General features: G+C 46.1%; 1 protein-coding gene across 9 annotated transcripts in view; it reads right to left on the bottom strand.

The window, feature by feature from the left end:
- The window catches only part of TEAD1 (TEA domain transcription factor 1), a 267,742-nt gene that overhangs the window by 53,148 nt on the left and 187,599 nt on the right, over window positions 1–26,995 (bottom strand). For 6 of the 9 annotated variants that reach the window (XM_065945232.1, XM_065945229.1, XM_065945225.1 and 3 more), the window contains 8 exons: window positions 25,077–25,141; window positions 22,628–22,690; window positions 22,476–22,538; window positions 9,558–9,569; window positions 8,656–8,790; window positions 7,508–7,554; window positions 6,629–6,690; window positions 5,485–5,609 (listed from right to left, as the gene is read on the bottom strand). In XM_065945232.1, coding sequence (XP_065801304.1) covers window positions 5,485–5,609; window positions 6,629–6,690; window positions 7,508–7,554; window positions 8,656–8,790; window positions 9,558–9,569; window positions 22,476–22,538; window positions 22,628–22,690; window positions 25,077–25,141 — 572 coding nt within the window. The remainder of the gene's footprint in view (window positions 1–5,484; window positions 5,610–6,628; window positions 6,691–7,507; window positions 7,555–8,655; window positions 8,791–9,557; window positions 9,570–22,475; window positions 22,539–22,627; window positions 22,691–25,076; window positions 25,142–26,995) is intronic. The other 3 variants (XM_065945224.1, XM_065945227.1, XM_065945228.1) reach the window with 3 other exon arrangements.

The raw sequence follows: 26,995 nt of genomic DNA, 5'->3' as shown, positions 1-26,995 counted from the left end.
ACCAGCTGCCCAATATGGAAAAGAATCAGGTTATCGGTAGAATGTATTTGCAGAACTTGAGTGCAAGGCTCCCCAGAGGACAGAACTTGGGCCCCCCCATCCCCCCAGGCTGTGAAGACTGCTGACTCACTCCCCATGTTCAGGAGGTCCCAGACTTTTCTGCCACTCCATTCATTTAGCATTAAAGATTAGGAAACAGGTCACTCCAGATCGCAAAACTCCTCACCTTCCAGTTGAGGACATGCCATCGTCCACTATTCAGGGATTCTCTCCTCCTGTGATCCCAAGTCAAGTGTCCTTACTTTTCTTTCTCCAAAAGTCCTGATCACCTTCTTTCACTGGCTGCGCTAGGGTGAAGCGCCCTGCTGCATCCAGCCTGGGCTTGAGGAGCTCAAGACTTTGAAGGGCAGCTGTTTTTGCATTTGAGTAATTTTTAATTTCTTCAAAAATACAGTGACATTAAGAATACAAAGTAGAGTCTGGCTCAGCCTCCTGCTGGTGGTGGAACTTGATCACATTCCTTAATGTTCCCGAGCTTCCGTTTTGTTACTGAGAGACTGGACGTGAGAAGAGCATCTGGGTCAAATGCTCGGAACGCGGTGCTCACGACACAGGTCAGCAAGAGCTGGAGGTTACCCTGATGACTGTAACTCGGGGAGGTTTTCCCTAAGGGAGCTGAGGTGTGCGCTCTCTGCTCAAGTCTGTTCCTGTGACCACATCACAGAACTTTGCTTCTTCCCCAAGGCAGAGCTTCTTCAAAACCTAAAGAGAGCAATCTCCGACCCCACCCTCTCCATCCCAAACCTTGCCCTTCTCTGACTGTGTAACGCCTACCTAACTGAACTCCTCACACACTCTCCCCCAAGATCACGGTTGACATAAAACACACTGCCTTTGCCTGGGAGCTGTAGCTGAGCTGCCGGGCAGCTGGAGGAACCTGCTCTACCCCAGGGAGCGGGTAGGGGAGCCCATTATGTTTTCCCTAGTGGCTCAGGTGGTAAAGAATCCTCCAGCAAGGAAGAAGACCCAGGTTCAATGCCGAGGTCAGGAAGATCCCCTGGAGAAGGAAATGGCAACCTAATCCAGTATTCTTGCTTGGAGAATTCCATGGACAGAGGAGCCTGCTGGGTTACAGTCCATGGGCTCGCAAAGAGTCAGACATGACTGAGTGACTAAAACTTCAAGCTTTCAAAACCAGGCTTTAGCAGGGAAACCAGTCCTCACGCACACTCGGGATTCGGCTTACAGCCCACGAAGGTCAGGTTTCCACCTCTCTGAAGCAGCAGCTGTTGGAAGTCGGTCTCCAGGAACTGGGCCCTGATGACAGATGAGGAGGCCCTTTTAAAAGAGCCCACCCTAGGTGGAAGATCTCACACTTAACCCTGAAAGTCCTTTGACACGCAACACTGAAATCGTGTAGAAAGTGTGCCTTTAAGCATTACTAACCACTTCCAAAACAGCCTTTGTTTTTTAGATCTTCCTTTCTTCACCCTTTGCTGTTTTTCTCTTAGGTTCTAGTGGAGCCAAAGGTAACAGAGGGACTGACTTGCTGGTCCTCCACCAATATAAACAACCACCGACAGGGGCAATGTCTGGTTTACGGATGACGCAGAGCCAGCAGGGGGCGCTCATCCCCTGGATTAGTCTTCCCTTGGCTTCTTGTAGATTCTGGCTGGCTACAGGTACTCATCAGATGCAAATGAACCCAGCAAGTTTTGGTTACCGGAATCAACACGCCCAGCTCTGAATCCCATTTCTAATGTCAGCTGTCAGTCGAACACTGGGCAGTCTATGTCACAGGGCTGGGTAAGACAATGCATCGTGCAGGCTATCACCAGTATGACTACTGATAGGGGAGGGAGAGCTGTGAAGAATCTTTAGTGTTGGCAGTGGTGCTACATGCGGTAAACAGAAGAGTGAATTTCCAGAATACCTGGGACTAAGAGAGACAGCTAATTGAAATGGAAGAGAATTCACAAGACTTTTTAAAGCATTCTGACATGTCTTCTAAGCACCAGCTTCTCAAATAATATAATATGTGCTTTATTTTGCAAACATAAGGTGCTGTTACAATGAACATGTAAAGGCCCTTGAGGTCAAAGGTCACACTGAAAAAAAATGTGTAGTATGGGAATGGTTTCACTGGCTCTCAAACTTTCAGAGCCATCTAAAATAAATTCAGCTGGTACATTTATTTAAAAAAAAAAATACGAGTATGCCATCCTTAAAATTTAACATCAAACATTAAGCAAGTTAATTTGATAAGGAAGCCAACAAAGGGATCAATAATTATGGGTCCTAAACAAATTTGACTTTGGATCCTGCAAATCTCTGTCTGCACACAGACATGTACACACATTTCCCCTTACATCTCTGTAATAGCTCAGGCTCACTGGCATCAAAGGGCTATGGGTAGTGCTGGCAAAGACCAAACAAATAAATTAATGAGCGTGGTACAGTGTGATTTTTTTCCATTCATATCACAGCCCTAAGAGGTAGGGAATTCTAGTTCTTTCTATAGAAGAGGCTTGGAGAGGTCGCTGTCAATGGCTGCGGCCAGGTCTGAACCTTCTCTGCCCATATGGTCCCCCAGGAGGACACAAGGCAGGAATGCACACCTGAGGAGCAACAAAGCCAGGAGGAGGAGAACCGAGATTGCTGGTCCAGGGTGACACCCTTGGTCCCAGCTACTCTGGAAATGCACTCTCTAGTTAACCACATTTATCATCATTGTCACCACTGAAGTCATGTGTTGGAGTTCTAAAGAGTTAAGCCTTTCATTCATCAGTAAAAGGTCTACTTTAGTTGAACCAGCCAGACTCTTAATTCTGAATGTACATGAAACACACATATCTGGACACTACTCCAAGTGCTTGGTGGCTCCTGCCTTTCTAAACTATTCACTAGCTTTCACCTCCTGCTTTATCTACACCAGAGTCATCGCCTCTGGAATGCTCTTCTCCCTTACTCTTCCTAGGCCATATGGATCCTCTACCACTTTGCATAAGGGCTGCTTCCTCCACAAAGCCTGCCCAGTTTCCTGTCCACTCACAGCACCCCTAGCCGTCACACTTCCCAGTGACCCTATGGGGGATGACTGCCTCACCCACTAGACGTCAGTCTCCACCAGGGCAGAGTTGCTGGTGGGCTGGGCAGCACCAGAAGGCCCCTTCTTGGCACAGCACCCTGAACACGCAGGTGCTCATACCTGTTTATAGGATGGACAAAAGGAACCTCTCAGCGATGCACAGGGTGGAGCCCAATTACCACTAACAACCAGAAGAAGAGGAAATAGGCATTCTGGGCCCCAGGAGGTCTATAACTGAGGAGGACAGTTACCATGAGGGTGCTCCATAAGCTTCTTAAATTAAAATTAAAAAATTTTTTTCTGATAAAACATCATATTTAGTCTTTTAACAAGGATAACAACTAACATCTTGGGACTTGTGCTTCCTAGTGTCTTGGAGTTCTAGTTCTAAAAAAGAAATGTTTACAAGTAAACAGGTTTGCTCACCCAAGAGTACAGACCGAACGCACAGTTCAAGACCTTCACCACTGGTGGTGGTTCACAGTAGTGAAAGAGTATACTGAAACAGAAGATCTGGGCTCCGGGTCCTCCTGCTCATTGGCTAAATATTCTACATCTTTTAATGGGTCTTGGCCTCTGTTTCTCCATCTGTAAAATGGGTAAAACAAAACCTACTCCACTAGCACTTGGAGGACAAAATGACATAACCGATGACAATGCACTCTGTGAGCGATGAGGTGTCATACAAATATGAGCTACTCAGAGCAGAAGCATGAACTGAGCCGAAGCCCAGCCTTCAGCCAAAGAAACATCTACACTTCCCTGAAAGAGGAGGAAGCAGAGTCGCAAAGGTCATCTTCTTGGGTGTTTATTTCAATGCTCCCACAGAGCAGGATTTAGGCTCTCACCATCACCTTCCGGGAAAGCCACTCAGACACTCTGAAGAGTGACCCAGCAGGCTGGTCTTCTCAATACTCTCCTGTTCTTTTGCCTGCCTCGACGGGTCCAATGACTGCCTCTCCTTCTTCATTTTATCCTAATTCTGGAGCAGACTTTATTTTTCTACCAGCATTCACAATTCATAGGCAGAAATGTCAGGGGACCACATGTGGGTTCCTGAGTGTCCACTCTGGTGATGGCTGGTGGAAACCCCTCTAACTCGTGGCGTCTTCCTGTCCTACCCTCAGAGGCTTTCCACTGAGCCAAAGCACAAACGCTTCGGGGAGAGGTCACCTCCTGTTGTTCACATCCAAGTTATTTACAGCAGATGATGAACTCACTCGTGATGCTTTCTCCTGGTAACAGAATGGCAGCAAGGCAGCAGACAGACAGACAGCGTGGCCCCTGTGTACTTTTGGTAGTGGCCAAGATCAGCCGGGTGGGGTGACGTAGAGAATATGGAAAGGAGTTGGTAAAGATCCCAAAGACAAACTCATGATTCCTTCCATTTTTGCCTTGGGCTCACCCACACACAGATGCAATGCTCGTACTCACAGCCAAGGAGTGGGAGTGAAGAAAGGGTCTTGGGCTTGCCGGGTGGAAAGAAGGGAGGCTCACATATGTAGGGGAAATGGTGGGCCCAGCTGAGGACAGTAGGAGGACGGGCACTAGATGGGGTGGGGAGATGGGAAGGAAGAAAAATGACAAATAGGGTCCAGATGCTGACTTAATGGATATTTATGGTATTAAGATGCATCGCATTCTATGTCAGACTGCTAAAGTACTACCCTGTTACTTCTCCTTCAGAAGCTAAGAATTTGCTATCTTGAGAAAACACAGCTTTGAAAAGAAGTATGAATAATGGCTAAATAGGCTTGAGTTTTACAGACACGAATTTGAATCTCTAATCCATCAGATACTAACTGTGTGACTACGGAGAAATTACTTAACCTTTCTGTTTCCTCATGTATTAGACAGCACCTATCCTTATGGGGTTGTTTAAGAGTAAAATGTGATCATATCTATTAATCACCTTGGACAATACCAGCCACAGGTCAGGGCTCAAAAAATGTTGTTGTTGTTCAGTCACTCAGTTGTATCCGACTCTTTGTGACCCCGTGGACTGTGGCACGCCAGGCTTCTCTGTCCTTCACTATCTCCCTGAGTTTGCTCAAACTCATGCCTATTGAATTGGTGATGCCATCCAACTATCTCATCCCCTTCTCCTCCTGTCCTCATTCTTTCCCAGTGTCAGGGTCTTTAAATGCAAGAGTCTGTTAAGGTCTTATTCTTCTGCTCTAGTAATTCCTGAAGTTTGCAGTCCAGAGCATCCATAACCATTTAGCTCTAAAGTTTTACATATTTGTCAACAGAAATACCTTTTTACTTCATTGGAGGGCTGCTCGGCCCTCCTTACCCGGGTCTGCTTTCATGCAGGGTATCTGATCTGTCAGACCCAAAGGCAGGGAAAAAGGAGCAAAGCCCAGGTCAAGGCACCCAACTCTGAGCACACTCACCGAGTCTGGGTCTCGCTGCTGTTCAAGGAAAGCTGAGAATTCCACCAGGCGAAGTTTGGTTGTGCCAATGGAGCGGCCCTGCCAGGCCGGGACCGAGGGAGCTGGGGCTGACGCAGGTTCAAACCCTGAAATACCGATCGATCGTTTCCTTAAACCCAGCTCCTCGCCTCCCATCATCAGGCCTGAGGCCACCCCCGCGGCAGGGGCCTACAAAATGGACCACCCAAGAGTAAAGCTAACATGTCCGTTCCCCAGAGTCCAGGGATGGAGCTAAGTCAGTGGTGGTGGGTTCTAGCAGAGGAGCCCAGAGGCATGGCCAGTTGGAGAAGCACAATGCAGGTGGTTCTTCCTAAAGCTGGTGCCAGCCCAGGTTAAGAGCTGGGGGTAAGGACACCTAATCCAGGGCAAAGGGGCCTCGCTGGGGACCACGGCAAGAAAGATGAAGGGTGGAAGTGGATGCTGTCAAAGTGCTCCTGTGAGGCAGGGACGTGGGCACTCCCTGGGCTCTTCCATCTCCTTTCCTAAGTAAGACTGTAGTCACCAGCACCGTGGAATGTTCTCCTGGGATGCTCCATGGTGCTGGAGCAGAGGGCAATGTGTGAATGCATTTCAGTCTGGGAGCTTATAATGAAGAGTGAGTGTGTGTGCACGCACGCGTGCATGCATGTGTGTGTGTGCGTGTGTGTGTGTGTGTGTGTTGGGAGGCAGGCAAGCTGGCCGGATGCATGTTTTCTAGCTGGGCTTCCATGTAAGCACTCCTTTAAAGAAAGGATACTCAGAATTGAAATACACTTCTCTAAGAAACAGCGAATAAAACCGTCTGCCCGCAAGACTGAGATTGCCCAATGTGGCCTGTTTATGAGGAGGAAGGAATCAGAACAACTTCTCCTTTCAAGGATGACCCAGGGCCCTGAGTGAAAGTGATCATGCTTCCTGTTTTTTTTTTTTTAAAGCCCATCAGAAGAGCTCTCTAGAGATGACTGAGGCAAAGCAGGACCTGGGAGGGGACACCCCAGTGACCCTCCTGAGCTCTGGGCTGACCCTGCCTTAAGGAGGGTGGTGGCAAAAGGGGTGTCCATGGCCCTGCAAGGGAGGGAGGGGGTGTGGCTAGAGAACAAAGTGAGAGGGCCCCCCAAAGACTTACCTGGAATGGGGGCCGTGACTGCTGGCTGGATGGGGTAGGCCTGCTGCACGAAGGGCTTGACGCTGGAGACAGAGGACAGAGAGAGTCAGAAACCTAGCTACTTCCTAGGTCTGGCCGTGGCCTCCCAGGGCCAGGGACCCACCTGGGTCCTCCTCACTGTGAGCTTCCCTATCTACAGCCAGGCAGGGCTCTACCAAGATGGAGCCCCAGCTGTGCTGCGCAAATGAGAGGGGCTGGCTGGGTGCTGATGACCAAGCCACCAAGCCTCAGGCCAGTTCCACAGCACGGCTTGGGCAGATGTCAGCCTGCCTTGCATGCACCGTGGCATCTACCTCTGAACCTTGCTTCTGGTCCCTGCAGAGGCCGAGGTCAGCAGTCATCATGGGCAGGCAAGGTTTGGGACACGTTTCAGGCTCTCTCTCTCTAGACCAAATAGCTCCATTTCCTTTGAGAATATACAGGAGGAGGTTTCTTTCTGCTTTTATCCCCAATCTGTCCTCGCCTTCCGGCTTACTGAACTCACCTCCCATGCTCTCAAAGCATCTGTCAGATTTTCTATTAGCTTCCCCCACTACAGGGAAAGCTGGAAGAAAATGGACTATAGGATCACCTCCACTGTCCTCTCTCAGGAGGACCCCAGGCTCTGCCCCCTCAAAGCCATGAGAGGATGGAGACCCTCCTCCTGTTGCCAGCTGCAGGACCACTAATACTGAAGGTGGGAGTGAGGTCTTTACATGTCTCCCAAATCTGAGCAGCTCTTTCCTGCTACTGGCCTCAGGAGATAACAGTGGGGGGTGATGTCGGTGATCTCAGGTTAAACCTCCCTTCCCCCCTCCAAGGCCCCTGGGGTTGTCAGTGCTGGCCCCTCCTCAGACTTACTCTTGTGAAGATCCAGGCTGCCCTGTTTGTATCATTCCTGGCCAGAACTGGAAGGCAAAATGCAAAGAGCTTCAGGATTAGGAGTTCACCTCAAAGCACTGTTCAGGATATCTATGCACTCCAATCCCTGCTAAACACAGGGGGTGCAGATCATCTGCCAGCTGCAAAGTGACATACCCTAAATGCAGATACCACAGGTTGCTGTCCTGCAAAAGATGTTAACCTCCCTGAGGGTAGGGACCAGCTCTTCCAAGAGTTCATTTGACACCCAATAGGAATCTGGGTGCATTACAGAGAGAATATCACAAATATTTCGTCTGACTGCTTTATCTATGTGCCCGCCCACCCTTCCTTTCCTCCCTCCATTCTGCAACACTTCCTACGTGACATTCTGCCTCCACAGCTCACAGCCTGGGGAGAGGACACAGCTCAGAACCAGGAGCTCTGAGCAGCAGTGCAGACACCTCCTTTGCTGTGGCTTTCCTAGGCCCTGGTGCCTGCCGCCAGCCTCCCGGAGAGGCAGTAGACATAGACGGATTCGGACAGCCTTGGGTTTGAGTCCCGACATGGCTCTCCGTGTGATTATGATCAAGTTACCCAAACTCTTGTTTTGTTACTAATTAACTTCAGTTTTCTCATCTGTAAAAAGGCAGTAACAGTAAGAGGCATTTAAGATTACTGTGAGGATTAAATGGGACCACAGCAGTAAGCTTCTCAGCCTTTGGCAGGTGCAAAATGAAAACAGTAGTATAGAATACTTTTGTCTCTTTAGAGGCTAGTTGCCATAAAGTGACCCCGAGGACATAGCAGCAGAGACTAGGGGCCAGGAATAAAATGACAGAAATGGAGAGGCAGACCACAACCCGGAATGGTGCTGTAAAGTGAAACCTAACTCCGTGTCTTCAGGGACTAAGAGCCCCCAGACCCTCCCTCCCTCTCCCCTCTCCCCAGCTCGCCGCTGTTTTCACCGTCTTGCCCCCAGCATCAGGGCGCCACAAGGCGGCCCCTCCCGTCTCTTACACCGAAGCAGGTGTAATGTCACACCTGTGTGTCAAACACAGGAAGTGCCGAGTGCACGGCGTCACGCTTGGCCAGGTCGGCTCCGTGTGCTCAGGGGCCCTCACGACCGGATCCAGCTCGCGACTTACCCCCGGCGCCCCTGGGAAGGTGGGGCGTGGGATCCCAGGCAGCCCCAGCTTGTTGTGGATGGCAGTGGCCGAGACGATCTGGGCTGACGACATGGCGGCCATGTGCTGCAGGGCCTTATCCTTTGCGGTCTGATCCTTGAAGGGGACAGTGACACACGGACTTAATACACAGCGCCTGGCTACCGGGCGGCTTAAACAGGCACAGCCACGAGCACGGGGACTAAAATACAGAGCCACAAAAGAGGCTGGAAAAGCAAACATGCATGGATAAATAAACACAGCCAGAAGGCTAAAACGGCCTCAACCTACTGCAACTCTCAACGTTTACTGAGAACACCCAGTAGCAAGATTTTTAAAAAAAAAAAATTTTTTTTTAATTCATTTTCCAACAGAACGGGAAGCCTCTGAGGAGAGTGGACAATGTATTTATTTTTCCAGCTTCCAAAAGGAGATGTCTCCAATTACTTAACAGACTCAAAGAAACAAGGAAAAAAACAGAGAAAACAAACGGCCCTGCTTTGAAGCAGATGGGAGGAGGGCGAGAGAAGAGGCATGGCTGTGGACCTGGGGTGGGAGCATCCACAGGGCCGGGAGGCCCGACTGTGCGGCCGGGAGCCCTGCCGGACACCTGGTGGGGGTTCGAAGCAGCGGGGCGGCGGCCGGGATGGGGCCAAGCAGCATGCTGGCGGGGGGCATGCTTTCTCAGGTATCCCCGCCGGAGTCCAAGGCGAGGCGGGCTCTTTCTGTAGCCAAGGACGCAGGGGGGTTCTATCAGGGCGTGGCTTCTCCTTTTCCTAAAAGGGTCTTTTCTAGGAAAGCCAAGGCTGGTAACACACAGCTCGCCAAAAAGTCTGCCAAGCACAGCTCAAGTACAGAATACTCAATTTGGTGAAAATACTTACCATGCTTGTTACCTGGATACAACAATAAACAATTTGTTAAAAGGATTGCGGACAAAGGCAGGGTTATTTTTCTTCTTAGTTAAAAAATATACACGTATGCAAACGCACGGTACAATAAAATGTGTAGGAGTGCGGGGTTTTCCCCTCCCCCCAACATTTTAGGAGAAATGCGTGACCCGGGGAACTACCTAGAAGGACAATTACCAACAGCCCCAACTCCCAGCTCCTCTGAGTTGATTCTGAGGCTTCCCCAGGACAGATGGAAAAATGGTCAGGCCCCCGGTGTGTGACAGGCCCTGACGGTGGGGGCAGGGCTTCACACTCAGTGAACCTGTTGAGGTTCCTGGATGCTTGCAGGAGGTCTATACACCCTACACACTGGGCCCAGACCCCCTCAAAGCAGGAGCAAAATGGTCACATCAAAGGAGAAAGAGCACTCGCCACAGCTGCCATTCAGAGTTCAGACAGAGAGTGAAGGTCAAGGGGAGCTTCAGGCTAACTGGGTACCAGCTGAGAGGTGGCTTCAGTGTTTACAGATTTACCCAAAGGTGATGAGTAAACATGCTGAGGTGCCAAAGAAAGGCCAAGAGGAGGAGGGAGAAAAATCAAAGCCTACAAGGACAAGAACCAGAGGGTTCCAGGAAGATCAATCAGGTGGTCCCAAGGCATAGACACCACTTTGCCCCATAACTTACCAGGAACGCCATGTGAATGTTCAAAGGAGAATATTAATCCTTAGAAAAAAGGCCTAACACTTGCATAAAGTTTTATACTTTATACATTTCTCTGGTGCTCAACTGAAAAATGAGTCTTATCTAACGGCTATTCGGGAATACCCGTGGTCAGGGCACTGCAGCAGCTGAACGACACCACGAGGGTCCTGGTGCCTGCAGGACTACTGGGCCCCAGGGACTGAAGTGATGCCCTTGCTGCCTCTGGTCAGATGGCATTTCTTCAAACTGAAGCTCCATTTGCTCATCTGCTGAAGTTTCTAACCTAAAGCTAGATTCCTCTGGCAACTTTTTTTTTAAGGCCCGAAACATTTCAGACAATGAGATGCCAGGGGGAAAAGAGACAAATTTTGAAGTCAGTGGAATTCTATGATAAACTGACTATGTGTATGTAAATGCCCTACAGCCAAACTAGCTCGACACAGGAGACCTCAGGGCTCATCAGCCTACCCACAGCTGGTCCTGCAGTTCCACCCGCCTGGCCAGGCATAATAAACAGGAGACCTGGCTCAGTCACACTTACTTCCTTCTCTGTGAAGAGCACCTTGACATCAATACAAGCTTGTGGGTTTCTCTTTGGACGGTTACTTTGGACTCCAGCCCCCAAGTCATTTAACCCCCAATAAGGGGTTATCAATACTCTCAAGGTGATTTCTAAAACTGAAGGAATGGCCCAGGTATAACCCCAGGCGCCTTTTCCAATAAGCCACAAGCTTTACAATCTCTCCAGGGCCCAGGTGGGGGTAGCCGAGAAAACGGCAGCCCAGGTTTCTTGTCTGCCTGGCTGATGCCAATTCTGTGGAATAACTATAAAGATCTGTGGGCTTGGCTCTATTCCAAAACTATGTCATTGGGGGGGCGAGGGGGGAGGCATTCAAACCTGAGAGTTCTATTTATGAAATGCTGATGACAGGGGCAGTTCTGCTCACCCAAACAGAGTGTGTTTGTGCACACTTGGGTGGAGTGACCAGGAAGCATCAAGTCCAGGTCCAAATGTGGATAAGTCTCTACATCTTCATAACCTACTCTTACACTGTTAGAGTTGCCTGAGATGTTTCCCTGTGCTAGGCTGATGGAAAAGTTCTTCAAAATGTTCATAAAAGTTTGATACTTTTTTAATAGGGAAATCAGTCAATGAGGAAATGGGAAAAGTCACCACCTTTACTGTTTAGGTCACAAAGCTTCAGAACGTTTCAGGATACAGTCTTGTTAAATAAAGTCAGGTTTGACTCTCTCATTACCCAGCATTCCATCAGGTACCCAAATGAAAACAGAATTTCAAAAGCAGGAGAGCAAATCTATTGCTTTGAGCACACCAACCTACTCTCTGTCAGGAAAAGGCATACCTGCTGGGGAGTCTGGAGACCTGGTCTCAAACCTGCCCTCCACCTGACATTAATGGGTTGTATTACCTTGTGCAAATCACTTAACACTCTAATTTTCTTCATCTATGAAGGAAAGAGTTGCACTTTATTTTCTAAAGGTCTTCTGGTTCTAGAAGTATTTCTAGCTATGAGTTTGACTTCTATTATAAGCAAATATGTCCTAATACATATACCCAGAAAACCACTAGTGAAAAGACAGCAGGATGTTAAAATTTAGGCAGCTCTCAGCTGCCTGTCCTAATAGAGAGAAAGCCAAGTGCAGAGAGGAAATTTTATCTCAAGTAGAGGTTCTTTCTCCACTTGACCTACCTCTTTGAGAATAGGCAATTTTCCACAAATGGACTAAAATGTCTATACCAGTGATTTCCTACTTTTTGTAGTGCTGACATTCTGAGTACTCATTTCATTTTACAACATCTTCCCTCTATCTTTGATATACATTGGAAATTAAGATTAGAATTTTTTGTTTAAAATCTAAAGCAAACGTGCAGATAATAAACACCAGGGATATCTGGAAATCAGAACGGAGAGCCTGGCTGTAGATCTACTGATCCTGAAATGGGAGCAGAGGACACTGAGCTGGGAGGTTTCAATAGAAGGATCTCTGAACTGTCATTTTCAGCCTAGAGATACATGCCTGGCTTTGGAGAAATTATAACTCTCGGTGTCAGACCTGAGTAAATGACTTCCCTGTGTCATTCTGGTCTAATATCTCGGACTTTTAAACACTGCACTCTATCATCACCACTTACCCCCAGAATAAAGAGGGTGGGGTTGCTAATCTAACCAAACAACAGTAGCTTAAGTAAAGTCAAAGATATATGTGACATTTGTATACCGCATTAATTTTATTCTAAGATGTTTTCACACTAACGGTTCTGAGATGTGATGGGATATACAAGGGATGAACACATTGTTTTATCTTGAAAAACCATGATTAAGTCAATACTGAGTTATAATCTATGATGTCTTAGATTACAGGAAATACGGAGTGCATGCATGTGTACATATAAGCATGCATGAAAAAAAATATGCCCTAGGAAAAAGCTTGGACAACTTCACAATGACTCCTTTTTGCTGATTTTAAGCCCCTCTGTTCCTAAGACTGTAAAGAATGAGGCCACAAAAAGCAGAAGTGGGGAAAGAAAAGGCAGATCTCGCTTATCCAAGCAAACCCTAACTCGAGCCCACAACCTGAAAAGTGGGAATCATTTATGGAACAGGAGACATGGGTCTCAGTCTGTTGATGGAGTGCTAAGAACAAAGGGCCTACGTGACCCGAGAGCGAAGGCACAGGAATGACTCCCAGGCGCGGTGCTCGTCTCGGTTCCCACTTGACTCTCTTCCTGCCCGACTCCTGGCACTCCGCGCTGTCAGCAGCCTCCCTACCTCCACCACAGGGGATCCAGCAGGCAGTGGCCGCCATAAACTCCTCAGCCTGAAGCCTTTCAAACTGTTATTGTTACTAAGTAAACAGATTTTCATATTTCATGAAGCAGAGCAAGGCTGTCACTACTACAACTCTGGGTTCAGCTGACTGCCTCCTTCCTACGGTTGAAATGTACACAATGTTTGGAAAATGTCTTCATGTAATAACCATGATGGGAAGGCAACCTACCACAGATGCACATGGCTGAACTGGTGTGCTCTGCAAACTCAAGGATATTTTATGAACCAGTCTCTGGAAAGTTGGGGACCCCTGTCTCCCCTCTGTTTTCTCAGCTTTGGATTTTTCTGGGGAATCAATTATCTCATAATTTTTAGGCATTAGCTATAAACTAATTTTAAAGATATAACATAAAATGGCACCTGCTTGCATGTACAATATTATAGTGACTGTATATGAAGTCTGAATGAACACACTCCTGCTTATCCAGTAGCCACCATTTCAGAATTAAGGACTCCAATCTAATGTATTCATATGAAAGTCCACCAATATATCAGGAAAAAACACGTACAATCAAAAAGAAAAAAGACCTTGGATTCAAAAACTTCTGAGAGCTATTAAATGTTTTCCTCCAAATATACTTCTCTCAGCAGTATAAAAATACAGTACATGAGAAGAAAGATAGCAATTTGCTTGAAAATCACTTTTTCAAAAAAAAAAAAAAAGAAAGAAAACCACTTTTTCAGAAGAAGACAAAATAGAATACTTTACTAAGAAGTAATTTTGCAGATGTTGTTTCTAATCTTACACTATGTGGATTCACATGACCTCTGCAATTATCAGCAGTTGCTCCTGAGCAGATAAACATCACAAGTCTATGATGGTTTTGGAGAAAGGATGGAGGGCACTTGAATTTTTCTAGCCATGATCTCTAATTTGCTTATTATTAGAGAAAGCAGGAGTAACTACAAAAGGGCCTATTCTGGTCGGGCAACAGCTAACGCTGAGGAGACAAGGCACATTCACACTTCTCCTGACTTGCCATGTAATGAGTAGCAATTAATTCATCTTATTGTATTTCCAAATGCCAAAGACTCCATTCACATCAAAGAAAAAAATTTTTCAAGGCTTTTACCATTGTCCGTTTTTAAATATACTGGGCTATATTTAGTATTCTGTAATTGTCAATAGTGTTGCTTTTCATTGTGATGTGTGGCTTAGCATCATAAAGGACTGCAGATGAGGGTCCAGGTGATTTGTAGGTGTGCCTCGGGCCTCTCTACCAGGAAGCCTGGGATTTATGTCAGCTAATGCCAGGTCCATGTTTTGGGGAGAAGGCACCTTTCTGACCTTTAGCCCATTTCCCTGGGTGGTAACAGTAAGAAGTGGGAGGCAAATCTCCCTTGAAAAACCAGAATGTACCAGCTCCCATCACTCATCTTCTTTATTTAATTCAAATACACAGACACAATGAAAATAGGGCTCGGTTGAGGGAGACAACGCAAAGCAACTCAAGCCAGGGCAACGAGCCCTCATCCTTGACCAGCAAGGACTCCGTAAGGAGGCAACATGGCATCATGCGAAGAGCTTGGTCTGTGGCAACAGACAGCCCTGGAGTCAAATGCAGACTTGTGACCTTGGGTGAGTCCCTCAGCCACCATGCCAAGCCTCTGCATCCTTGTATGCAAAGTGCAGACAACAACAGCCACCTTCAGGAGCTCCCTGAGAACTGCATCAAGCACTCAGCACACAGTGCCACTCTGGGCGTGCACTTGCCCCTCTGTGGACTTGACATCTTTAGGGCCCATGTGGCCCACCAGCCAGGCTCATGTCTGCTCCAGACCTGAAATGCTTAGAAGCCCAGGTCCAGGGTACATCATCTCTGGGCTCAATCTGATTCTAGGGCACTGTCTATTTCAGAGGCCAGTTAACAATGGAATTTCTCTAGGAAGGGGAAAAAATGTAGAACGAGGCTGTTTCTGCTGCCCTTAAAGAGAAAAGTTGACCTGGCTCGGCTGACATAGAATAAAGAGGTAAATGTACTCACTCCCTCAGTTTACACTGTAAGTTCTGCATCATCACATGGTTGATGAGAGGTTCTAACTCCATTGCCTCTAAGCACAAGAAATTAACTGTCTCCAATCTTGGTTTTAACCCAGGCAAATGAAAAACAAGGTAATGAAAATCATGTTGAGGAGAGAGGGTTCATGTCATGAGTGCAGAACTCCTTGAAGACTGGGAGATGCCAGGAAAGACGGTGTATCATTTCCCAAATCCCGCGACAAGACCAGGTGTCTTGGTGCTGGCGCTTAGACTAAGGATACAGTAGTTTCAGGCTTCTTTTGCTGTGTTCTGCTGACAGCCAACGCTCAAAGGAGCAAAGTGGCTCAGAGAGCCACAGGTAACACCACGGGATGGAGGAAAGTGTGTCTTCCCTGCGGGCAGGACCATTCCTGGACGGTATCAGTGGTGACTCGGCCAGGATTCAGCCATGCAGCTGCAGCAGAGCCCTAGCAAAGTTCTTGAACTTATCAAGAGGATTAAATCAACAATTTGAACTTTAAGCTCTCTGCTTATTGGAAGGAACGGCAGATTGGAAAGAACGGCCAGCTCAGAAATCAAATGACAAAGGCCACCAGGGTGAGAATGAAGAAAATGGCCCCGGGGAGCACATGGAGCTCATAAATTAGTCACCAGCGACCGGACACAATCAGAGGAGCTCAGGCCTTTTTTCTGCTCTACTGGGATGATGCAATGTCAGCAAGTGCAGGCTTTTCTTCAACACAATCCAGAGCTTGACACGAACACGTCTCCTGCCTAAGATGTATTCCTGCTGAGGTCAGGACAGAACGGAGACTTCCCTTCCTCTGAGGACTGTCCAGAGTCGTGCATTCACCAAAACACACCCAGACAGAAGCAGCTTGGTCCACCTTCAGGGTAAGACAGAGACGGTCCACAGCGTGGTGGTGGCCTGCGAGCCGGAATGCTGCTCACACAAGCCTCTGACACCAGCAAATCAAGGGCTGCCTCTTTGCTGCTATCATGGAAAGAGGCCTCTGGGCAGGGACTGCACAAGCTCTCAGGACAAACAAACATACAGAGACTCAGAGCAGGAAACTCTAATAGGAACTCTGAGTAGGAAAGAAAAGACTGCTTAGTGCACGGAGAGTATTTCTACAATCTTTCTTTCTCCTTTTTTTCTTTCCTTCAGTCTTTCTACATGCTGGGATGATAAATCCCTGGAGCTTAAAAAAAAAAACAACAGTTAAAGACTTTTTGATGAAATAATGGTGAGTGAAATAATTCAAAGTAGAGAATCCTTTCTACAACTGCAGGCTGGTCCTCAGAAAACACCACACTGTTTTCCAGACAGGCTGCTGCCTCTCACTGCTCAAATACAGATTCCAATGAGGGGATAAACCAGGGGGAAGGGGAGGAGATGGCAGACAATACATGAAGCCAGCGAGGGTGACACTGCTGTAGACGCAGCTGGTGACACAAGGTCCAAGAGCGACCTCTCAGTCGGTGTCCTTGGAATTGCTTGATACGTGCTCCAAAACTACAAGCCATCTGCACGCTGGAATTGCATGGGTCCATCTTGTACTTTGAGGCTTCCCTGGTAGCGCAGACAATAAAAGCGTCTGCCTGCTATGCAGGAGACCCAGGTTCAATCCCTGGGTTGGGAAGATCCCCTGGAGAAGGGAATGGGAACCCACTCCAGTACTCTTGCCTGGAAAATTCCATGGACGGAGGAGCCCAGTAGGCTACAGTCCATGGAATCACAAAGAGTCGGACACAGCTGAGCAACTTCACTGTACTTTTTGTATCTTCTGCTTTATAACTAGAACCAAGCATCAGAAGACTGATGGGTCAAAAGGATTGTGTCTGGATAGGGGTCAAACGTGTGGTCCTCTCATCACTAAGAGAACTGAGTGTCTTCTAAAGCAGTAGTTATCACAGTAGTCAGTAGTTATCTGACTTGTAGTTTAGACATTTTGGTCAAGAAAATTAAAAACAAAACAAAACCCCAAACTGTAAATACATATTTCATGTCCCATATCCTGACACTCTGGCTACAAATGCCCTGCATTTCCCGTCTGTCTCAGGGCTTCTGAATCTCTTCAGCACTCTGCCGACCCCTTCACCCCTTCCCCCTACTGCCCCAGTCTTTCCTGGTTCTTGCCCTCCTCACATCACTCCTTGAACTCTTCCACTATCCCCTAGTTTTCCTTGCCTCTTGCATCTCTCTCTCTCATGGTGGCCGTCTGCGTCCAAGGCCATCCTGAATTGTTGGTCAAGTCTGTCCTGGCTCAGGCCAGGAGAAACTGTAGATTAACAGTTTCACATTGGTGCCAATGGCTTTAGGACAAGTTCACAGTAGACAACGGGAAAAAAAAGAAAAAATCTAGATCAGTTTTAGGATAAAGTCAAAAGAAGAAGATACAGTTTTCACTGGATATGATTTTCTCAGGGAAACAGTTAAGTGGCAAGAAAAGAGACTGATGGGCGATGGGGGTAGACTGAAACTAATTAAGGAAGGAGAGTGGGCAGAGGAAATCAGGAAAAGTAAGAATAATGTTTTGCCCTTGATTTCCTTCAGCTAAAAAAAAATAAAACTTAAAAGGAAATGTAATGAAAATAATCATTTCTGGATTGTGCAAACATGAATGTTTAATATGTCATTCTCTGTACTTATTAACTATTTGCTGCTCAGCAACAAAAATGTCATAGTCGATTTTGATGGACACTCTCAGTTAATGGCCATTCCTTTAAGAGAACCCAGCCTTTAATAACCTAAGTTTTAAATGCTGCTATTGAAAAGTTTCCATGTACACTTTCCATACGGGACTGGAACGGAACTTTTAAACATAATTTGCTGTTTAGAAACAATGAGTGAGAAAGAGGATACAGCAGCCAGTGATGACAATAAGGATGGGTTAGTGCTAAGAGTGGGGTCCCTGGGGTGTGTGGTCAGCTCCTGGTCCAGGCCCACACCTCCCGCCCTCTTCCAGCAGCAACTGAATTAGCCTCTGTGCAGTCAGCTTTGCCTGCTTCCTAGCTGTCCTCCGAAAATGGCTGGAGGGGATCCTTTCCACGGCCTGCCTGTGAATGACCCCTGCATGCTCCCCAGGCTCCTCACAGGAACTTCACTCCTCCTGTCTCATTCCTCGCCTCCAGCTAGATGCTGTTCTTCATGGTTCCCCAGCCCCCCTTTCTCTGTGGGAAGTCTCTGCTTTCCTCCAAGCACAGTTCTAAGGGCACCTCCTCCATGGGGCTTTCTCTAATTCTCCCACACTCAGAATTAATCATTCTTTCACTGCTCGAACTTTGCACCACTCTGTTAAATATCTACTGCAGAGTCCGCTAGCTGGAGACAATCCACTGGGAATCTTGTAGTTTCCCCAAATGTGGCCAAAAATAACAGAAAAGACGAATGTTCTTCGGGAACAGAAACTCTGCTTATTCAACTTTTCAGGCCCAACATCTACTAAAGGGTCTAGAACACATAGGTTCTCAATGGAACAGTTACTGAACTGCACGGAGTAATGATTTCTGTGCTTTTAAAGTTCAAATCTACATGGAAATCTTAAACTTTTACTAAAATCATTTTTTTTTAAAGCAAAAATTAAAGTCCACACATTTTGGGGGTGATCTGGCTCACAAACAAGCACTTTGAGAAACACGGCACTTAGCAAAAGCCTAAAGGCAATCTCTGAAACTCATCCTAACAGGTTTTCAGGAGTGTGATTTCTGTAGCTAGAATGACTCACTTGTGACTGACATGAGAATAACCACTCTCTCTTCAGCCTGTTTCCTTCAGAAGAATATGGCAGAATAGGCTATGGGACTCAAAAAATGTGGGCTTTCAGAAGCTGTCCTATATAAAGACAGTCAGAGGAATGGCTGAAAGGGATGGCCCTTTCCTTTACCTTCTGTCTAAAGCAGTGGGTTTTCAAACCTTATTCAACAGAACCAGCCAAAGAGGCCGCTGCTAAGGATGAGAGCACAGTGAGAGTTCTAGCTAAAACAGGTTTTACATTTTCATATATTGAAATTTTCAAGTAAGATTTCAATTTGAAATGTGAATTTTGCTACTTTAAAAAGGCTAGAAAACCATTAGCCTAAAGAATTCTCCCGCACCCTTCTGAGCAAAGTCAAAACAGACTCACAGGCAGGAAGGCACCCTAGAAGCCATACCTGGCTCTGGCCCTGGCTATGAGTAAACTGCTTTTTCAAACTCCAAGGCAGGACAGAAATGAAACTCAACTACAGTCTTCACAGGAGGGCCACAGGCCTGTCCATTCCAGAAAACAGAAATCCTTTGACTGCTGAGCATGTGGAGAAATGGGGAGGGGCCTGGCTGGGCAGGTGCAGCAAGGACAGGTCCTGAGATGGTCAGTCAACAGCCACCTCCTCCAGGAAGCCTGGTCACATCACCTCAGACAAAGCAGGCCCCTCTTGTGGGTCTGGATATTTCCTGCCATCCCCACCCCTGCTCAGAAGCTCTCCTTTTTGTCTATTGGGATGACTTCAACTTTCAGCAGTGAGTTTATCTGGGAGGCCAAGAAGACAGAGGCTATCAGCCTGACCCCACCAGGAACTTGGTGAGGATGCTCATCCCTGCCTCCTGTGGCTATTAGACTCCAGAGCTGAACAAGGAAGTGCAGATCTAGTGGGGAGATGTACCTCTCCTACCAGGCTCATGGGGCTGAGCCCACTTCCCTGGAAGGGCTGGTTAGGAAGATGAAGGAGAGCATCTTTAGCATGAAATGCCCATGGGAGATCAAGGCAGCAGCATCAAGGCAGGCAGGTGACAGGCAGCCTTATTCTCCTTGGCTGTCCTGACTCCCTCCGAGTGGGGACGCAGTGGCTCTGCAGCAAAGAAGGCATCTCGCCCCTGTCTTACTGATTATCAGCACAGCATCAATCCCAAATTAAGCCCACACTGTTTTCACCAACAGCTCAAAGTTTAAAAATCATCTTACGTCTGAGGGATTATGGGAAGCAGGGGCTGTCTGCCCAGCTCCAAGGGGCATGAGGGGTGGTTAACAGGTTGTCTACCCCATACACTGACATGAAGCTTGTTGCTTAAAAACCACTTTAGCCTCTGCCAGATGAAACCCCGTCTGAAAGAACAGCGGCTCAGAATCCAGAAAGATCTGAGTTCAAATCGTGACTTGACCTATTCCTACACTGGGTGGCTTTTGGTGAGTTAACTGAACCTTTGGAGACCTGGTTTCCTCAATAGTATTGCTCAAAATCTGAAGAACGGAACTAGCTTTGTAGTGAGCTAATGTGAGAGAATACAGGAGGCTTTGCACTGCACTAACTCCTCCTTTCATCCCCAGACTCAGCAGACACGGTCCATGCAACTGGGCCCTAGGATTCCCTGCACGTTTCACTTTGGCTCTCTCTGCTAACACTTACCCTACAGTGCCCTGTATTTCACATTCCCATTTCCACGGCCAGCTCTATGAATAGAGGGTTGGTTGTTAGCTGCCCACCATGATGAGCGCCATGCCTGGAACACTCAACTGGTATTAGCTGATGGGAAGAACAAAGGCCTCCATTTTTCCCAGAATAATGAGGTAGGCAGGAAGGAGAGGAACTGTAAGAAGATGGAGGTGGTTCTTGGAGCTGAAATGCTGAGAGCCTTGCTACCCCACTGCCTCTGTTTCTGCCTCACCCTCGTGCCTGCTCCAGAGGAAATGGTCCGGTGCTGGCCAAACGTGGGGAGAGGTCATTTTATTTTTTTTAAAGAACAAACACAAATACAACTGTGTGTTGGTATGTATGTATACGCAGAAGGTAACGGCAAAACTGTTTCCACTGAGGAAGATTTGTAAAGTCCCCAAGAGAGAAAAAGAGTGCTTGTGGAATCCCATAGGGATCCCCTCTGACCGGGATAGCTTTATCCACCATTTACAGGGCTTTTGGTCTAGGGCTGTGTGCCCTGATGAGCATACAGGAACCACACAGTGCAGAAACAGAGCAATTTAAAACATCGCAGATGGAAACATAAAGTTGATGTCTATAAACTTCTTTGTACATCATTAATCCGTTAGGGAAACTAGAAACAGAGTGAGAACTTGAGCAAACACTGGGGTAGTTACATCCACATAGAAAGGACTGCACCTTTGGTTAAAAAGCAGGAGCTATAAAGTTATTTTAGTCTTCCAACTGCTCAGCCAGTGCAGCTAAAAGCCAGCCACCATCAGCCACACGTGCGAGCGAGCCAGCATGCTGCCCACTGCAGAGGGCACACCAAATGCACCTTCCTGGTCACTAGTCCTATTCCACAGCCAGCCTTGTTTGCATTTAAAAAGTTGGAGGACCTTGGGAAGAGTCCTGGCATTCACCACTTAGGGCTGTGAAATTACACTTTGTTCTTTAGCTTAGAACAAATGTACAAATACAGTTAATATATGGGGGGAAAAAATCAAAAGAGAACCAAAAACAGGCATGGTAGAAAGACAACAATATGGGTTATGGATTCATTTTTATTATAAAGCTCCTCCATGCAAACTGTAATCCCTTTGCATTTCTAAAACAGGACATTAGGGGGGAAAAAAGAGTCATGTGTACTTTACTGCAAACTTTGGAAAGAGAGAAAACAAGGAGAACTTGCATTTTAAAATTGTCCATGCCTCTGTTTTTGCTATGAAATATATTTTAAAAGACTAGGAAATGAGGCACATGTAAAAAAAAAAATTAAATTCAAGTATAAACAGAATTACAAACATGGATTTGATCAAAAGCTTTCTCATCTCTAAGATCTATCTTTTGTTTTTTAAGGCCTCACCTCAAATTTCTATTTTAATTAACAAAGCCACACACTTAAAAAATATTATTAAGAAATGTGAAAGAAATCTAGCAGAAAATATTCTCTGTTGGAAGAACACATAAAAAATTCCATGAAGAAGATGTATTTTTCATAAGTATTGAAAATACATCAAAAACACAAATTTAAAATAATTTCTAAATATTTCAAAAAGTAATTTCATGATGATCTCTTGGAAATGATTCATTTATAATTTCTATACCAACTTTACATCTCTTGAACTTTTTTTTTCCCTCTTAGCTCAGTGCTTCTTGGTAGGTATTTGATGACTGAAAAAAAGCAATGTTTCTGTGCTGAAAAGTTATCAAGACTAGCTCTCTGCTGCATTTGCAGTGTTATTAGGGGGACACACACACACGCACACACACACGCACACACACACACCACACACTCTGAGCTTAATGTGAGGCTAGTACAGAAACAGAGAGATTAGACACAAAGAAATGTAAACAGCTCTCACATGCGAGGAAACTAGGTTACCAGAATCCCAGCACCAGGCATTCACCAGTCACCATGGAAAACAGGAAGTGAGATGCATAGCAACCACAAGCCAAAAAGCAGGAAAGCGCATACCTTTAGCTTGGAATGAAAATCACGAGATTTCCTTCTGGCAAGAACCTGAATGTGACTAGACACCTGCAGGGTAGGGGAAGGGAGGAAAACAAAGGAAAAGCCTGTAACCATGGAGATGAAAAGCCCCCTACAACTGGGCAAGCCAGACGTACCTTAATGGCGGCTTGAATTTCTCGAACTTTCTTTCTTGCTAAGACCTGTATATGACTAGACACCTACATTGTTCGGGTTTATGAGGGGAAACAAAACAAAACAAAACAAAACAAAAAAAGGAAATCAAATATAAAATAGCTACTCCTTGGGAGGGTTTCGGGGTGGGGGGTGGGGGGGGGGAGGTTATTTGCATCTCAACAAAGCTCTGCAGTTAGGAATACACAGTCCCAGCCAGACACCAAGCCCCCAGCGCTGCTCTAAGCTTTTCAGACTGGGTCATCACTGCAGTGACTGGATTCAGGATGAAAGTTGAAGCAAATATTAGTTTTCTCACCCAGGAGAAATTGTGGGCCACGGGATGAGAGGGGGAGAGTAGGGTTGTTTTCTTTATAAAATTTAAAAGGTGGGGGTAGAGGTAAATGAAAATATTTATAGCTTCTCAGTATCAGGAGGGAAAATCCCTTTTTCTCAATTTAGAAGAGACTATCCATAAATTAGCACATTCTGCAGAATCAAAAAGCTGAAGCTGTCAGTTGTATTCTGATCTCATTAAGAGCTCTGGATTCTGTAGCAAATGTTAAAATAATACTGACATGTAAATTAGATCTCAAAGAGAAATGGAAAGACCCAGTTAGCAGAGCTTTTTTTTTTTTTTTTTTTTGCCCTTATAAATATCTTTAATCCTTCCACTCTTTTGGGTATTGACTGGGCGCCAAGTGGATTTGCATATTATTACAAAGCGAAAAGTGTGAATACAGCCAGCCAGCCATCCTGTTAAAAATCTGGGTTGAAAAACCACACGGATTTGCTGAACAACAAATTCACATTGGAGAGGTATCACCAACTGCTGCCTAAAAACATCCCCAGGATGCCGGGGTGTGGAAACCGAGCCAAGCCGGGCTTCTGAAACACAATGATTCCACTGGGTAAACAAATTTGCATCTCTTTCAGCAGGACTTGGTTAAATTTAGAAGCCTCCCCTCACTGAAGGGGTTGGGCACATGACCAGAGCTCACAGATCAGCAGACAGCCCAGGTCCAGGACTTTCAGTATGTTGGGAATTAGATTTGTCTGTTTCAGAAATTTAGAAGCGTCCATTTAGAAGTTCAGAGACTCGGACTGTGAGGCCATTACTTGATTTCAAACACTCTAATGACCTTAAAAACAGGCTTTATGATAATAATTGATCCGCTTATCTCTAACTTTGTTTTCCAGTGTCAATTATCAATTTTTTCTTTCTATTTGCTTTTGCATTTTTTTTTTCTTTTAAGTACGGAGAAGCAGGAACTCCCCCATCCTCTTCACCTCTCCATCCGGCTCCTGCTTTCACCGAATTTTGTTTTGATGTGATCCACTGGCTTGCTGTGGGCCACAGAGGGGGAGACATTCACAGAACAGACAATGCCCTGCCTCAGAGCACTGGCGGGAGGCCACCTGCCTCTGCGCTGACTCAGCAGTGGGCTCCCGGCGGGGGCACCGGGGCATTCCTGGGGAAAGCTCTCCCCGTCATAAACGCTCAGAAAAACAACTCATCACCCAAGCAGAGGACTGGAATCTGCTGCTCAGGGTTTCACAAGCGCACAACTGAGCTCGCCTTTTGGTCTGATTATAAGTTTTTAAAATTCATGCCGAATCAGGTAGCATAGTCAACACCGAAACACATATTATAAATATTTCTTTATTTTTTTCTTGTTAAGAACTCACCCATGAGCTTGGTTTGATTTCCCTCCCCCTTTTCCATTTCTTTCTTTTTCTGCTTTTCATTAAACGCTAATTTCTCATCCATTCCAGTTCTGAACTGGGTCAGAGGTTTGGGCTGCTTTACATCACAAGGAGTGAAGAGCGCCACAGCCCTGATGGGAGGGCAGAGGAAAATTCCTGACCCAGCGCTGCACAAAGGTATTTAAGTTGTAACTTCATTTCAGTCACAGCAGCTACTGACAAAAAGCCATAGCTTAAGGAGCAACAGTTCCCTGGACGCACATCATTCAGCCTCATGTTCTGGCCAATGCTCACGGCTGCTAGTGTTACTTTTGCAGTGAAATGATGACTAATATGTAATTGTTCCAGGATTTTACAATGCGCAAAATCTCAAAATTTCATGACTTGCAAAGTGTATCTGCACCTGCAGCTTTTACAATGTTTGCAGATGCACAGTTTGGGAAAGAAAATTGAAGATTTAGCATACAGGAGCAGTTCATACACTGTCCTTAGCAGTGAAACTTTTCCATATGTGTATAGAAGGAACTCCAGAGACCATGGAATAAAAGGTCACTGAAATGAGGAATAGCAAAAATGGAGCCAATTTCAAACACCTACACCACTGACGTCCTTACAGGGAACTCCAGTTGGGGGCTCCTAGGAGCCAAAGCACAGACAGCCACTGCAGCCAAAATGCCTCCGTGGGCCATTCGCTGACATGCACAATTTCCAGGTCGGTTATTTTACCTGTTTTCTGGTCCTCGTCTTCCCTGTCCTGAGTTTGATGTATCTGGCTATCAATTCATTCCTACCTGAAAGAAAGAAGAATTTACAATAAAGTAGGTTACTTTGGTGTGTGAGTGGGGCCGGGGTGAGGTGTAAAAAGCCTCTGAATGCTAAGACTAGAATTCGGAATCAAGAATTTTTAAGTTGTATCTGTAAGTTTATTAATGCTAGAAAAATTAAAAGTATAATTTTTGCAGAAAATATTTACTAAGGGAAATTAGGAAGAAGGAATTTAGTCATGAACTACAATCAGCAGTTAAAATGTGCCTTTTGTTTTTTGCATGCTTGTCCCTAAAGGGATGGTCACTTGTGTAAACAAATACAAGGATTAGTGTGGAAGCACACAGACCAGCTTCCGTTCTGGTTTTATTTTTCATATCCATTCCTTCTCACCCAGGTTTCTACTCATAGTTAACTCCAGTTAGTGTCATTATAGCCATGAGAGGATGAACTGCTGTGACCACAGAAACACCAGGAAAAGAAGTTACAGTATGAAGGCAGAAAGCCCCCAAAGGTAGTCACTGAATCAGTAATAAACCATACACAAAACTGTCAGTGGGGAGGGAAAAAAATGATTCAATCTTTTCCATCCTTCATAACTTTCGGGGGAAAGTGCCTTAAAGTATAAACAAATGCCTCCTGTCCCTACTGCACCAAGACACTGAGAAATCTCAAACAGATGACCTGAACTATAATATAAATGGGAAAATAAATCCCCAAAGCCAAGTGGGGAAATGTATTACAAATACTACATGAAATAAAAATGCACTCATACAGGACACATGGGTCCAAACTGTCACTTTAAGCCTAACAGTGTAGCTAGTGGTCTAATGCGTGTACTGTCTCACTCTCCACATCCTGCATAGCTGAAGACAGCAAGAGATTTTGTCTTCCCAGCACATGGCGCACTGCTGGGCGCACAGAAAGCAAAAATGAGACACTAACACAGCCCCTGGTGAAAGGGAAGAACTGCATGCCTCAGACCTCCCCAGCAGAGAAAAGAACTGAATGCTCTGGTGAGAGTGTCTTGATGGGAATCTTGCCTAATAATTCAAAAAAACCTCTCCCATTGCTGCCTAGAACATTCCTATAATTATGGCTCTGTTCTCCACCTGCCTGTGTTAGGAGCGTGCAGAACATAGTCACTGCTGGAAGGCAAAGGAATCGTGGAATCTTGGGGCTGCGAAGTACTTCTGAGCCACCCTTTCCCACCCCTAAAAGTCTGACTCCTTACAGAAGCCAGCACTTCTAGAATGAAGGAAAAAGCCCGTTCTACCTTAAAATATATTGAACGATAAAGTCTTATTTGAGGTTTCCTGTAACTTTCACCACCACCACCCCCCCACCCCCCCACCCCCGCCCTGGGATTCTTCTGTTTCTCTTAACAAGAAGAAGGTTAGTTCCTAACGCACAGAAAATTCTGACAGCTCTAAGGTCCTCCAGCAGTGCTTTATCCAAGCTAAACCTTTCCTGTTCCTTTGTTATCTGTGGCAAACTTTGGAACACTCCCACCTCCATCCTGTGACCATCCTTGTCGTTTCCTTTCACAGCCTGGAGCCCAGAACTATAGGCATCTGCCTCGTCCTAAGTATTCCATCTTTGTTGATGCAGCCCAGCACCGCACTAGATTTGGGGACATTACAATTAACTGTCAACTGAAGTCAATTAACTCCAAGGTCTTTTTCATATGAGCTACTTCTCAGATCCTAGCTCTGTTCCCAATCTCTTCATGCATAGTTGGGATTTTCAGATCCAAATACAAAACATTACATTTATTTCTACTGCAGTTCATTTTTGTTAGATGAAGTCTATCATTTCCACCTTTGAGTCGTCAATCCTGATTCTGTGACTGACTGAACTTACTCTTTAACCACAGGAAA

The sequence above is a fragment of the Muntiacus reevesi genome, chromosome 9 (assembly GCF_963930625.1).
Source record: "Muntiacus reevesi chromosome 9, mMunRee1.1, whole genome shotgun sequence".
In the NCBI taxonomy this organism is placed as follows: domain Eukaryota; kingdom Metazoa; phylum Chordata; class Mammalia; order Artiodactyla; family Cervidae; genus Muntiacus; species Muntiacus reevesi.
Note: the sequence above shows the minus strand (reverse complement) of the source record. Positions and strands in the feature narration are given on the sequence as shown.